Below are 15,135 nucleotides of genomic sequence, written 5' to 3' on the forward strand. Positions count from 1 at the left end.
CAGTGCCTTTGACCGCTGTGCCACTCGGGATATGTATTGCAAATTCGTAACATATTGTACGAATTGCAAATCGTCACATATCATTCAAAATGGATGGACATCCACAAATTAATACATACCATAGGAAACGTAACATATCATACTATTTTAATATTGAATAGTTACGTTTACTATGCTACGTGTACCCCTGAGTCCAGGTTGCAGCCGTAGACTTGAATGACTGAGAATGAAAGTGAAAGTACCAAAGTGTGAGCTACACATGTAGATGAAAGGTGTCCGGCGTTATCACAGACCACATCAAACGTTCTGCAATTCATATTATTTTCCTGTGGCTCAGTTCATCATCGAAGAGACTTGAAAGAGAGTCCTTGATCTAAACATTGGAATAGCAGGCGACAGGGTCATGCAGCTGTGTCTAATTTCCCTCCTTCTTATCATCAAAGTGTGTCGACTCAGTACTGTCAGGCGAGGTAAGTACATTTTGTCTGTTACAATTATGTCAGGGATAAACGTCATCCCTTTGCGGAGTTCATTTTTCCAAAGTATTTTACAGAACGGCGGCGTTTATCCCGCTTATATCTAAGAAAAAAATATGAAAGCACACATTTACCGGTATAAATATTTGTTTTTCCGTTGGTATTACATTTTTATAAGCGAATTCATACTTTATCATATTTTGGTTGTTAGTTCGAGTTGGATCCTCCCACATTTTCTAGTTTGACCAGCTGTTTTAAGCAATTTATATTTTTTTTATAAGGTTGTCCAATATAGCAGGGTTGCTAGCAGCAAACTATTTAGCTAGTTAAATTCGCGACCCAGTCGTTCGTTCGATATATATGGGCGCGAGTCTTTCGTTCTTTATGTTCCGTGCCATGCTCAGTTGCAACGTTGGTATCCTTTGCTTGCTGCTAGCTAGGCAACTAGCTACGGCTACAAAGCCACGACCCGGCTCTGCAGCCAGAATAACAGCAAAGTTTATTCGGTTGCGTTTGTTTAAGCTGTTTATCCCACTTATACCACAGTTACCAAATAAAACAATACTATAAGCACACATTTACCGGTAGAAATAACATTTAACCAAATGCTAGTATAAAATAAATTGGAGATAATGTCTAGATGCGTTTTACAGTGTAGATCTAGTATAAAAACTGAACAAAAATAGTTGTCTGGTGGCTGGTCTCAGACGACCCCATAGGTGAAGAAGCTGGATGTGGAGGGCCTAGGCTGGCGTGATTAGATTTAGCCGATGGTAATTTGTGGAATAGACACCGGCTGGAATGCGGTTTTAATTAATCGGCATCCAGGATTAGACCCACTCGTTGTATAATTCCAAGGTAATGTACAGAACATCAGCGTTTTATCCCTTCCTTACTATTTATTGATTTATTTCACACTGAATAATAAGCATATTATGTGTTTTTCTTTCTGTCATTTATTCATTAATGGTTATTTGGTGTGTGTATGTTGTTGAGGATGCTACTCACCTGTTGGGGGCTGCCATCCGCATAGATTGAACAACACTCTTAAAAGGTGTTATTTAGAACCTAAAAGGGTTCTTTGGCTGTCCCCATAGGAGAACCATTTGAAGAACCCTTTTTGGTTCCAGGTAGAACTATCATTCTCTCATACACGTTGAAAAAATGGTTATTCGGCTGTCCCCATAGGAGAACCCTTTTTGGTTCCAGGTAGAACACCTTTTGGTTCCATGTAGAACCCTCTGGCGAAAGGGTTCTACATGGAACCATGACATAGACTGACCAGGTGAATCCAGGTGAAAGCTATGATCCCTTATTGATGTCACTTGTTAAATCCACTTCAATCAGTGTAGATGAAGGGGAGGAGATGGGTTAAAGAAGGATTTTTAAGCCTTGAGTCAACTGAGACATGGATTGTGGATGTGTGCCATTCACAGGGTAAATGGGCAAGACAACAGATTTAAGTGCCTTTGAACGGGGTATGGTAGTAGGTGTCAGGTACACCAGTTTTAGTGTCAAAACTGCAACGCTGCTGGGTTTTTCATGCTCAACAGTTTCCCGTGTGTATCAAGAATGGTCCTCCACCCAAAGGACATCCAGCCAACTTGACACAACTGTGGGAAGCATTTTTAGTCAACATGGGCCAGCTTCGCTGTGGAACGCTTTCAACACCTTGTAGAGTCCATGCCCCCCCAAAAGGGGGTGCAACTCAATAATGTTTTGTACACTCAGTGTGTTTGTTTGTTATTTAATGCATTTGTTGACATAATGGCAGTAAGGCCAAATTGAAAAGTTTCATCAAATAATTTATTTCAGATACTACCAGGTCTCCTAAAATAGAGAATCAAATAGCTTGATTGTCCATGTTATTACTATCTTAAATCAATTATAGCTTAGGGTAGTAGATATAAAGAAAAATGTGTTTTTAATAAAAAAAGCGATGGGCAATTATTCTTTACCCAAATGGTCCCCAGAGGAAGAAGGCCTAATTACTGGTCCCTGGCACAAATAAGTTTAAGGAATGCTGAAAGAAACCATGTCCTTACCTTGAAAGCAGTCTAAGCAGACAGAGGCCAGTTATGGACCTAAACTCAAACACTCATGAAAACATGAAACATTTATTGTCTATAATCAAATAATGTTATTTTGGACATAATATACTCTTATATAAGTTATAGAAATGGATAGAAAGATTTCTTTATGTAAATGTAATGTTTTAAATATACATTTAGGAGAGATTTTTGAAATATACAGTGGGAAAAAAAAGTATTTAGTCAGCCACCAATTGTGCAAGTTCTCCCACTTAAAAAGATAAGAGAGGCCTGTAATTTTCATCATAGGTACACGTCAACTATGACAGACAAAATGAGGGGAAAAAAATTCAGAAAATCACATTGTAGGATTTTTAATTTATTTATTTGCAAATTATGGTGGAAAATAAGTATTTGGTCAATAACAAAAGTTTCTCAATACTTTGTTATATACCCTTTGTTGGCAATGACACAGGTCAAACGTTTTCTGTAAGTCTTCACAAGGTTTTCACACACTGTTGCTGGTATTTTGGCCCATTCCTCCATGCAGATCTCCTCTAGAGCAGTGATGTTTTGGGGCTGTCGCTGGGCAACACAGACTTTCAACTCCCCTCCAAAGATTTTCTATGGGGTTGAGATCTGGAGACTGGCTAGGCCACTCCAGGACCTTGAAATGCTTCTTACGAAGCCACTCCTTCGTTGCCCGGGCGGTGTGTTTGGGATCATTGTCATGCTGAAAGACCCAGCCACGTTTCATCTTCAATGCCCTTGCTGATGGAAGGAGGTTTTCACTCAAAATCTCACGATACATGGCCCCATTCATTCTTTCCTTTACACGGATCAGTCGTCCTGGTCCCTTTGCAGAATAACAGCCCCAAAGCATGATGTTTCCACCCCCATGCTTCACAGTAGGTATGGTGTTCTTTGGATGCAACTCAGCATTCTTTGTCCTCCAAACACGACGAGTTGAGTTTTGACCAAAAAGTTCTATTTTGGTTTCATCTGACCATATGACATTCTCCCAATCCTCTTCTGGATCATCCAAATGCACTCTAGCAAACTTCAGACGGGCCTGGACATGTACTGGCTTAAGCAGGGGGACACGTCTGGCACTGCAGGATTTGAGTCCCTGGCGGCGTAGTGTGTTACTGATGGTAGGCCTTGTTACTTTGGTCCCAGCTCTCTGCAGGTCATTCACTAGGTACCCCCGTGTGGTTCTGGGATTTTTGCTCACCGTTCTTGTGATCATTTTGACCCCACGGGGTGAGATCTTGCGTGGAGCCCCAGATCGAGGGAGATTATCAGTGGTCTTGTATGTCTTCCATTTCCTAATAATTGCTCCCACAGTTGATTTCTTCAAACCAAGCTGCTTACCTATTGCAGATTCAGTCTTCCCAGCCTGGTGCAGGTCTACAATGTTGTTTCTGGTGTCCTTTGACAGCTCTTTGGTCTTGGCCATAGTGGAGTTTGGAGTGTGACTGTTTGAGGTTGTGGACAGGTGTCTTTTATACTGATAACAAGTTCAAACAGGTGCCATTAATACAGGTAACGAGTGGAGGACAGAGGAGCCTCTTAAAGAAGAAGTTACAGGTCTGTGAGAGCTAGAAATCTTGCTTGTTTGTAGGTGACCAAATACTTATTTTCCACCATAATTTGCAAATAAATAAATTAAAAATCCTACAATGTGATTTTCTGTATTTTTTTTTCTCAATTTGTCTGTCATAGTTGACGTGTACCTATGATGAACATTACAGGCCTCTCTCATCTTTTTAAGTGGGAGAACTTGCACAATTGGTAGCTGACTAAATACTTTTTTCCCCCACTGTATATGACACCTGGAACCACCTCAGTGGCCTTGTGGTTGAAGTGTCCACCCTGAGATTGCAAGGTTGGGAGTTTGAGCCCTGGGTGAGTCCTACCAAAGACTATAAATGGGACCTGATGCCTCTCTGCTTGGCACACATTATTAAGGATATGGATTGGGGGTAAGGCCTTGTGACAGATTAGGGGGTGTACTTGTACATCAAGTGGCTTCATGTTACAGAAACAGAAGATACGATGCCTGGGACTTGTTATGGATAAAAGCCTATACAGACAGATTGGTATAATATATCTGTTTTCTTGCATATGTTGACAAGATTATAGGAATTGACCGAAGGGGAATATTGACCAACAGAGCATCTTTGAATAGTACTCTTCATGTACACCTCAAAAACAAACTAGGGGGTTTTATGTTTTGAGCTTCTGCGTTGTATATTAAAGTGTAATATTGGGATGTAAACGACTGCGCCACTGAGGCTTTGGTTCCAGCCCAGTATTATGGGAACACACCTTATTTACGTAATCACCTTCTCATCACCCCTCAGACGTGTGCCCACCCCCGTCTCAGTTGAATCTCACCAAGCCCCTGAACGGTTATCAAGAAAACGGTTATCAAGAAAACAGCTCTCTGCGCTACCAGTGTGTGGATGGCTATGTGAGGAAGGCGGGGACCTCCAATCTCATCAGGTGCAAACGGACTGATCAGAAGCTTGAGTGGACACGCCCAACACTGATGTGCATTCGTAAGTAGGCACACTACCCACCTATGACACATTGAGACAGACAAACCACACCTATAAGATCAGGTATTCCAATTATGCAATAACTATAGACTATATGTGTAATGCATATCATTTACATATAAAGAGCAGGTATGAGACTAGATATTTGGAACAAAAGTGTGTATTGTCTGGCTGATTCTCGCATGCTTATTCCAGCTGACCCATCTATTCCAACTACGATAGAACGTGAGTATTGCCTGTCTGCATGCCTGCCTGCATGCCTGCCTGCATGCCTGCCTGCCTGCCTGCCTGCCTGTCTGTCTGCCAGAGAGAGAAAAAGAGAGATTCATGAATGTTGTTAATAAGGGCCAAAGCGTGATGGCAGGAAATGGTTGTAGTGCGTTTCATGTCAGGGGAGATAAGTGAGATTAAAGCCAGCATCCAGCATCTCTCTAGTTTTAGTTGTATTATTCACACCAAAAAATACAAGTGAAAGAGAAACAGTGCAGATAAAAGTTCTATTAAGTTGTTCTCAGTTCCTTATTGGTACTTTTCACCTAGATTTACTCCCACACCAGGGTGTCACCAGTGTTTTATGTTAATGTGAGCTCTAGTGTTATTGTGTTTCCATCAGGAGTTCGACACTAAAGACTTGTGGCAAGCAGAATCAACAACCTTGGCATCATTCAAGATTGTTGCTTTTGTGAGAAGGTGTTAAAGTTCGCAGTTAGCCATTGTTATGTAAATGAGAGCTGAAAAGTACCCAGGGCCTTGCATTGGCTCCAAGTCAGAGCTGGCCCGCCGGAGCTATGGCCCAGTGGGACACGGGTGCCGGCCCGCATAGAGGGAAACAGAAAAGTCTGAGCCTTTTGGGTAAAACACTGGGGTAAATTGTCAGTAGAGAGAGAGAGAGAGAGAGAGAGAGAGAGATACAGTGAGGGAAAAAAGTATTTGATCCCCTGCTGATTTTGTACATTTGCCTACTGACAAAGACATGATCAGTCTATCATTTTAATGGTAGGTTTATTTGAACAGTGAGAGACAGAATAACAACAAAAAAATCCAGAAAAACGCATGTCAAAAATGTTATAATTGATTAGCATTTTAATGAGGGAAATAAGTATTTGACCCCTCTGCAAAACATGACTTAGTACTTGGTGGCAAAACCCTTGTTGGCAATCACAGAGGTCAGACGTTTCTTGTAGTTGGCCACCAGGTTTGCACACATCTCAGGAGGGATTTTGTCCCACTCCTCTTTGCAGATCTTCTCCAAGTCATTAATGTTTAGACGCTGACGTTTGGCAACTCGAACCTTCAGCTCCCTCCACAGATTTTCTATGGGATTAAGGTCTGGAGACTGGCTAGGCTTCTTCTTGAGCCACTCCTTTGTTGCCTTGGCCGTGTGTTTTGGGTCTTTGTCATGCTGGAATACCCATCCACGACCCATTTTCAATGCCCTGGCTGAGGGAAGGAGGTTCTCACCCAAGATTTGACGGTACATGGCCCCGTCCATCGTCCCTTTGATGCGGTGAAGTTGTCCTGTCCCCTTAGCAGAAAAACACCCCCAAAGCATAATGTTTCCACCTCCATGTTTGACGGTGGGGATGGTGTTCTTGGGGTCATAGGCAGCATTCCTCCTCCTCCAAACACGGCGAGTAGAGTTGATGCCAAAGAGCTCCATTTTGGTCTCATCTGACCACAACACTTTCACCCAGTTCTCCTCTGAATCATTCAGATGTTCATTGGCAAACTTCAGACAGGCATGTGCTTTCTTGAGCAGGGGGACCATGCGGGCGCTGCAGGATTTCAGTCCTTCACGGCGTAGTGTGTTACCAATTGTTTTCTTGGTGACTATGGTCCCAGCTGCCTTGAGATCATTGACAAGATCCTCCCGTGTAGTTCTGGGCTGATTCCTCACCGTTCTCATGATCATTGCAACTCCACGAGGTGAGATCTTGCATGGAGCCCCAGGCCGAGGGAGATTGACTGGTCTTTTGTGTTTCTTCCATTTGGGAATAATCGCACCAACTGTTGTCACCTTCTCACCAAGCTGCTTGGCGATGGTCTTGTAGCCCATTCCAGCCTTGTGTAGGTCTACAATATTGTCCCTGACATCCTTGGAGAGCTCTTTGGTCTTGGCCATGGTGGAGAATTTGGAATCTGATTGATTGATTGCTTCTGTGGACAGGTGTCTTTTATACAGGTAACAAGCTGAGATTAGGAGCACTCCCTTTAAGAGTGTGCTCCTAATCTCAGCTCGTTACCTGTATAAAAGATACCTGGGAGCCAGAAATCTTTCTGATTGAGAGGGGGTCAAATACTTATTTCCCTCATTAAAATGCAAATCAATTTATAACATTTTTGACATGCGTTTTTCTGGATTTTTTTGTTGTTATTCTGTCTCTCACTTTTCAAATAAACCTACCATTAAAATTATAGACTGATAATTTCTTTGTCAGTGGGCAAACGTACAAAATCAGCAGGGGATCAAATACTTTTTTCCCTCACTGGAATCGTTATCACTGATATCTGGGAAATGAGCCAATCGGTTAGCATGGGACTTGTGTTAATGTTAACCTCATAGACGTAGGGTGAAACCATCTAAAAACACTTCAGTAGCTGCACAACATTTCCATAATGTTACTGTAGGGTTTGAACATAAGGCAGTTAAAAAAATAACAGTAAATGGAAAGTACAAGTTCGAAAGTACTATGGAAAGAAAATGGAAAGTACCATAGGGGAGTGGGTGCAGATTTCTTTTAATACATCAGACTAATAATAACTGACTGCCGTGTCGAACGCCCCTTGAGTCTATATGAATAATATCCTCTCTCCTTTCCTCTTCTTGTCATCCTTCGCTACTACTTTCACTTTCGGTCCTATCCTTTTCGGTACGTGATCTGTTTGATATAGTATATGGAAAGGCACATTGGCAATGTACAGAATGTTCCATACAACAGAAAGTATTCACACCCTTTGACTTTTTCCACATTTTTTTCTGTTACTGTTAATTGTCATTGTTTGTCAAAAAACTATTACAAAATACTCTGTCAAAGTGGGAAAAAAGTATTATATATATATATATATATACTAACGGTCAAAAGTTTTAGAACACCTACTCATTCAAGGGTTTTTCTTTATTTTTACTATTTTCTACATTGTAGTATAATAGTGAAGACATCACAACTATGAAATAACACATATGGAATCATGTAGTAACCAAAATAGTGTTAAACAAATCAAAATATATTTAATATATATACAAATAGCCACCCTTTGCCTTGATGACAGCTTTGCACACTCTTCACATTCTCTCAACCAGCTTCACCTGGAATGCTTTTCCAACAGTCTTGAAGGAGTTCCCACATATGCTGAGCACTTGTTGGCTCCTTTTCCTTCACTCTGCAGTCCGACTCATCCCAAACCATCTAAATTTGGTTGAGGTCGGGGGATTGTGGAGGCCAGCTCATCTGATGCAGCAGTCCATCGCTCTCCTTCTTGGTAAAATAGCTCTTACACAGCCTGGAGGTGTGTTGGGTCATTGTCCTTTTGAAAAACAAATGATAGTCCCACTAAGCTCAAACCAGATGGGATGGCGTATCGCTGCAGAATGCTGTGGTAGCCATGCTGGTTAAGTGTGCCTTGAATTCTAAATAAATCACAGACACTGTCACCAGCAAAGCACCCCCACACCATAAAACCTCTTCCATGCTTTACGGTGGGACATACACATGCAGAGATCATCTGTTCACCCACATCTTGTCTCACAAAGACATGGTGGTTGGAACCAAAAATCTCCAATTTGGACTCCAGACCAAATGACAAATTTCCACCGGTCTAATGTCCATTCCTCGTGTTTCTTGGCTCAAGCAAGTCTCTTCTTCTTATTGGTGTCCTTTAGTAGTGGTTTCTTTGCAGCAATTCGACCATGAAGGCCTGATTCACACAGTGTCCTCTGAACAGTTGATGTTGAGATGTGTCTGTTACTTGAACTCTGTGAAGCATTTATTTGGGCTGCAATTTCTGAGGCTGGTAACTCTAATGAACTTCTGCAGCAGAGGTAACTCTGGGTCTTCCATTCCTGTGACGGTCCTCATGAGAGCCAGTTTCATCATAGCGCTTGATGGTTTTTGCAACTGCACTTTAAGAAACTTTCAAAGTTCTTGAAATGTTCCGTATTGACTGACCTTCATGTCTTAAAGTAATGATGGACTGTCGTTTCCCTTTGCTTATTTGAGCTGTTCTTGCCATAATATGGACTTGGTCTTTTACCAAATAGGGCTATCTTCTGTGTCACACCATGATCTGTTTCACCTGTCTTTGTGCTTGTCTCCACCCCCTTCCAGGTGTCGCCCATCTTCCCCATTATCCCCAGTGTATTTATACCTGTGTTCTCTGTTTGTCTGTTGCCAGTTCATCTTGTCTCATCAAGCCTACCAGCGGTTTTCCCTTACTCCTGTTTTTTTCTCTAGTCCCTGTTTTCTAGTTTCCCGGTTTTGACCATTCTGCCTGCCCTGACCCTGAGCCTGCCTGCTGTTCTGTACCTTTCGGACTCTGCCCTGGATTACTGACCTCTGCCTGCCCTGACCCTGAGCCTGCCTGCCGTTCTATACTTTTCGGACTCTGCTCTGGATTACAGACCTCTGCCTGCCCTAGACCTGTCGTTTGCCTGCCTCCTGTTTTTGTACTAAACTTTTGTTACTTCGAACTGTCTGCATCTGGGTCTTCTCCTGAGCCGTGATACTTCTGTATACCACTCCTACCTTGTCACAACACAACTGATTGGCTCAAACGCATTAAGAAGGAAAGAAATTCCACAAATTAACTTTTAAGAAGGCACACCTGTTAATTGAAATGCATTTCAGGTGACTACCTCGTGAAGCTGGTTGAGAGAATGCCAAGAGTGTGCAAAGCTGTCATCAAGGCAAAGGGTGGCTATTTGAAGAATCTCAAATATTAAATATATTTTGATTTGTATAACACTTGTTTGTTACTACATGATTCCATTTCATAGTTTTGATGTCTTCACTATTATTCTACAATGTAAAAATAAAGAAAATCCCTTGAATGAGTAGGTGTGTCCAAACTTTTGACTGGTAGTGTATATATGTCCTCACTAGGTTGGAATAATACTGTGAAAATGATGATAATGCCCTTTTAGCGTAGGAGCTGTTTGAAAAGCCTGTCTGAAATGTCAGCCTGTTTTGGTGGGATGGCGTTTTGGCCTGCCTGGTGACATCACCATGCGGTAAATTAGTTATGATAAACTGGGTGGGTCGAGCCCTGAATGCTGATTGGCTGACAGCCGTGGTATATCAGACCATATACCACGAGTATTGACAAAACATTTATTTTTACTGCTCTAATTACATTGGTAACCAGTTTATAATAGCAATAAGGCACCTCAGGGGTTTGTTGTATATGGTCAATATACCATGGCTAAGGGCTGTATCCAGGCACTCCACGTTGCATCGTGCTTAAGAACAGCCCTTAGCTGTGGTATGTTAGCCATATACCACATCCCCTTGTGCATTATTTCTTAAATAGACCAAGAAGAACAAGAGTTCCAAACCTCTCTGCCAATAACAGCTAATTTTCTGTTTCCCCCTCCCGACTCAGACCACTCCCAGACAGTCCTAGCCACATTTTTGCTATTTTGGTTTCTTTTTAACCATTTTAAATGAAAACAATCACAGTAAGTTACTTAATTGTTACCCATAAATTATTTAATATTGATCTAAAAACGGCTGCATTGGACCTTTAAACACTACTTTGCACATAGAGTGAGCCCATGGACTCAAGACATTTCAGCTTTTCGTTTTAAATTCACTTGTAAACATTTCTAAAAACATAATTCCACTTTATATTATGGGATATTGTGTGTAGATCAGTGACACAAAATCTCATTGCAATCAATTTTAAATTCAGGCTGTAACACAACAAAATGTGGAAAGATTCAAGGGGTGTGAATACTCTCTGAAGGCACTGTAAGTCCCTGCCCTGGTTGTATTGATTTCCTGTGACTGACCTCTTTCATCCTCTCTCCCCCAACAGCTTCAACAACCCACAAGACAACTCCATCTCCCACAACGCACCTCTCAGTGCCCACAAAGAGAGTTAGCCCAAGACCAACCACTCCCAGTTCACCAATATCTCAAACACTGCGTATGTCCCTCCCAATTTTCATCAATTGCTGCCTTTTTTCTCTCTATATGTTAATGATAAATGTCCCATGTGCCTCTATGAGAGGTATGGTTGGACAGGTCAGTTAAAACCGTTACTCTGACCTTTGCCCCTTAACCCTAGATCCTATCACAGGGACCCAAGAGGTCAATACTACGGTTACAGTGACAACCATCATCATCGATGACATCACATCAGTATCAGCCCCAACTCCCAGTGAGTATCCAGTTGGCGGTGAGGAGACTTGTCCATAGTATATCACTCTATTGAATAGTACAGATACATTTTTGTTGCATTTATCTAAAGATCTGTGTTGGGTAATGGTCCATTCTGGTGTACTGTTCTTTGTTGTTCATGCTAGACCAGGGGTTCTCAAACCTTTTTGGCCCACGACCCCATTTTGATATCTGAAAATTCTCATGGCCCCAACCATGTGAAAAAAATGTAATTAAAATGTAATTAACAGCCAACGTGACTTTTTTATTTGGGGCTATGACAGCCAATTGAAAAACATTCTAACAGTATTTCTGATCACCATCACATACTTTTAATGTGGGGCTATGACAGTCAATTGCAAATTAGTCTGACATAATGTATCTTATCTCACTGCCACTAATGAGATGGGTGTGCTTGATGCATGTAGTGTCGGAGCTTCTCAAAGGTCAGGGGTGTGGTCGATAGTGCGTACCTAATCTCTGCCGTCACATCCAACGAGAGCACGGAATCCAGCTTCACACAGATATGAGCCGGCGAAGGGTGGCATGAGTTTTATGGTGCATTCAAGACAACTGGGAACCTGGAAATATACAGGGTGAAATCATGACGTTAGTGATCTTCAGGTCGGAAAGTCGGAGCTCTAGAAAGAGGCCAGAGTTCCCGAGTTGGATGATAGTTCAAAGCGATTTTTCCCAGTCGGAGCTTGTTCTTATCAGAGTTCCCAGTTGTTTTGAACGTACTGAAGTTGTAAGTCAGAGATTTCCAAGTTCCCATTTGTTTTGAACGCGCCATTAATGCTCAGAGGAAGACGGCAGGGTATTCTCTTTGAGTCAGGAACCAAAACTCTTCCGTAGTGACCCGTGAATGCTTTTGGTCACATGACAGCTCGATCAGCTGTTCGATTTCACTTACCAGCATGTCAACTGAGCCAGAATTACAGTCAAACGGATTGGGAAGTAGGTCCGAAAGTGCTCTTCCAAGCGTTGAAGGTGAGCAGTCATCACTCGTGTGGGAAACATGCACCGCCGAGGGAAGGGGGCATGGTTGGCTTTTGAAAGACTCTCCAATAAGAAGTCTTTCCTTTGAATCCACTGATTCCGTCAGTCATCTGTAGAATGTTGTTTTGTTTCCCCACCCAGCATGCTTGTGTTCAGTTCGTTCAGTTTTTGTTACATAGGCAAGGAGACACATTTTCTTTTCATTACACAGAAAGTCAACCAAGTCTGTTTTTTTTACATCCATTGTGAATGACAACAGTTACTCTCTCAATGCGAAAAATATTTCCTCTCCATAACCACTTAGCCTCTGTGTTAAATTAGAACATTGTCATGCTCTGATCCCATATCTCCACATAGTTTTGCGAACAGGCGTGCGCGCAGTGGATGTGGTTTGATGTAGTTTACAATCGAAGTTACCTGCTGTAGTATATCTCCGAGCTCTGTGCTCAGCTCTTTTGCCGCCAGTTGCTGTTGGTGTATGGTACAACGCGTCCATATGGCAGAGGGAGACATTCATAACTACAGTGCAGAGGCCTGCCCACCGTCCCACCATAGATGGAGCCCCATCTGTGCAAAGCTCACCATTCGATCCATGGAATCTGTTTTTCGTCAATATAGCCACTCAGCACACTGAACATACCCTGTGCCGTTTCATGCTCGGGAATCGTGAGACACAACATTATGTCCGACATGTATAGCGAACTAAAGTCAATGCATGGGCATCTCAGCCCTCACAGCTAACAATAATTTAGAGAGCATAAGATGGGGAGTTTTTGAGTCGTTCAGTCAGTTTCCTCTTGATTGCTAGCAATGGCATAGGATTTGTTTAACAGTGTTATCTGACAAAGGTATTGATGTGAGCTTCTGTGCCGATGCACATTGTTTTCACCATATCATTTGCGGCCAGTGATATCAAAGTCTCTGCAGTAGTGTGTGGTTTCATAGCGTAGGGGGCCTAGACATTCACCTTGGAAATGATTCAAGTGCAACGGTCAAGTGCTGACTTTTCCCATGATCAAAGGGTGCTCTCTGGTAGAATTTCATATTTGAATAATGTTCATTTAGATTTTTAAGGTTAACCACATTACAATGATTTTGAGATACAAAGACGATATTATAATATATACTTTTTTTCTCACGGATCTTGAATATTTTCTCATGACCCCATTTTTATATCAGGCGACCGACCGCACATGGGGTCGCGACCCCTAGTTTTGGAACCACTGTGCTAGACAATGCTAGTGTCACGATCGTCGACAGATGAAGCGGACCAAGGCGCAGCGTGATAAGCGTACATACTTTATTTGTGTACACACACGAACCAAAACAATAAACCAAACAATACGTGAAGTCCTAGGTTATACACAAAACCCTACGGAACAAGATCCCACAAAATACTAGTGCCAAACAGGCTGCCTAAGTATGGTCCCCAATCAGAGACAACGAGCTACAGCTGCCTCTGATTGGGAACCACCCTGGCCAACATAGATCAAAACGAACTAGAACCAAAAACATAGAAAACAAAACATAGAAAATCCACACCCTGGCTCAACATATAAGAGTCCCCAGAGCCAGGGCGTGACAGCTAGTCTTTAGAGAAAACTGCCTGTGTACCTCTGCCTGCTGGCTTCACTCCCACTGATCTCCCCTGGCATGGGCATGCTAACTACACACTCACTACAACCATTTCCTGGCAACATTCTTTGACCATTATTACCACACTCATGAATCTCTCTCTCTCAAGACTTTTACTTACTTATACAGTCTTTCTATCTCTCTCACTCTCAGGTGAAATAACTGAGAAGAGATCTGATACAGTCATATATGCAGGTGAGTAGGCTACCACACAGAGATTACATGGAGGGAGGTACGTCTGAGAAAGGAAGTCTGAGTCCTTTCTCCTGATGGTTTTGTTTCTGTCTCTTGTTCCCATTGAATGGAAATCCTAGGTGTAGGCGTTGTGGTGGTAACAATATTGCTGGCTGCAGCGATTGGAGTACTAATGTTTTGGAGAAGGAAAGGGTAAGATTGGCTGGTTTCCTTGTGGGGAAGGGGTCTAATGATGTCTCTGTTTAATTCCTAACACTTTCTCTCCCTTATGGCAGGATGCAGCGGCTTGATCTGTCGCCAACACAAGACGAAATGGAGCAAATTAATGTTGTGACATGAGCCACACCCCTTAGTGCCCTGACGGACAACCAGTAGCCACTTAGAAAGGACAAAGGTGCATCAGTCTGATGGTGGGTGAACAATGACCTTGGACTGGACAAGACGTGGACCATGTGTGTGTGTACGTGAGCAGGGCCGTAACCAGGGTTTGAGTTATAATGAGGTCCGGAAGGGGGCGGGCGGGGGGGGTTGAAAGTTGAAGCTCCTTTACTGTATTTCTATACAATTAAACAACTTTAAAATGCTATTTGGAGAACAGTAAAAACAAGCAAAAATGACCCCAGCCATTATCACCTAGCATGCTATATTTGCCTGCTTGAGCCAACTGCGAGCTGGGGTCGTTCATTTCACGTCTCAGGCCCTTGCCATTTGAGAGTGGTGAATGTGCTGCTACAAAGGCAAATCAAGAATATAAGCATTCTGAGATTGTCTTTAATGTGTCCTCATGTGTGGAAAATGTAAATATCTAAAACACCACCAAAAGTGATTAATTTAAGACAATGTAAAAATTGTAATATTG

General features: G+C 42.3%; 1 protein-coding gene across 3 annotated transcripts; it reads left to right on the top strand.

The window, feature by feature from the left end:
- Positions 1-202: 202 nt before the first annotated feature.
- Positions 203-14,773, top strand: LOC121559070 (interleukin-15 receptor subunit alpha-like). 3 transcript variants are annotated; one of them, XM_041872355.1, is made up of 8 exons: positions 206-470; positions 4,873-5,070; positions 5,266-5,295; positions 11,104-11,214; positions 11,356-11,466; positions 14,235-14,276; positions 14,396-14,468; positions 14,552-14,773. In XM_041872355.1, exons 1-8 carry the CDS (start codon positions 404-406, stop codon positions 14,613-14,615), a joined length of 696 nt encoding a protein of 231 aa, XP_041728289.1. In that variant the 5' UTR covers positions 206-403; the 3' UTR covers positions 14,616-14,773. The 3 variants fall into 3 exon arrangements, with proteins under 3 accessions (XP_041728291.1, XP_041728289.1, XP_041728290.1); XM_041872356.1 differs by having other exon boundaries at positions 208-470; positions 11,356-11,448; XM_041872357.2 differs by lacking the exon at positions 5,266-5,295 and having other exon boundaries at positions 203-470.
- Positions 14,774-15,135: the final 362 nt, after the last annotated feature.

This window comes from Coregonus clupeaformis, unplaced genomic scaffold (genome assembly GCF_020615455.1).
Source record: "Coregonus clupeaformis isolate EN_2021a unplaced genomic scaffold, ASM2061545v1 scaf0526, whole genome shotgun sequence".
NCBI classification, from domain to species: domain Eukaryota; kingdom Metazoa; phylum Chordata; class Actinopteri; order Salmoniformes; family Salmonidae; genus Coregonus; species Coregonus clupeaformis.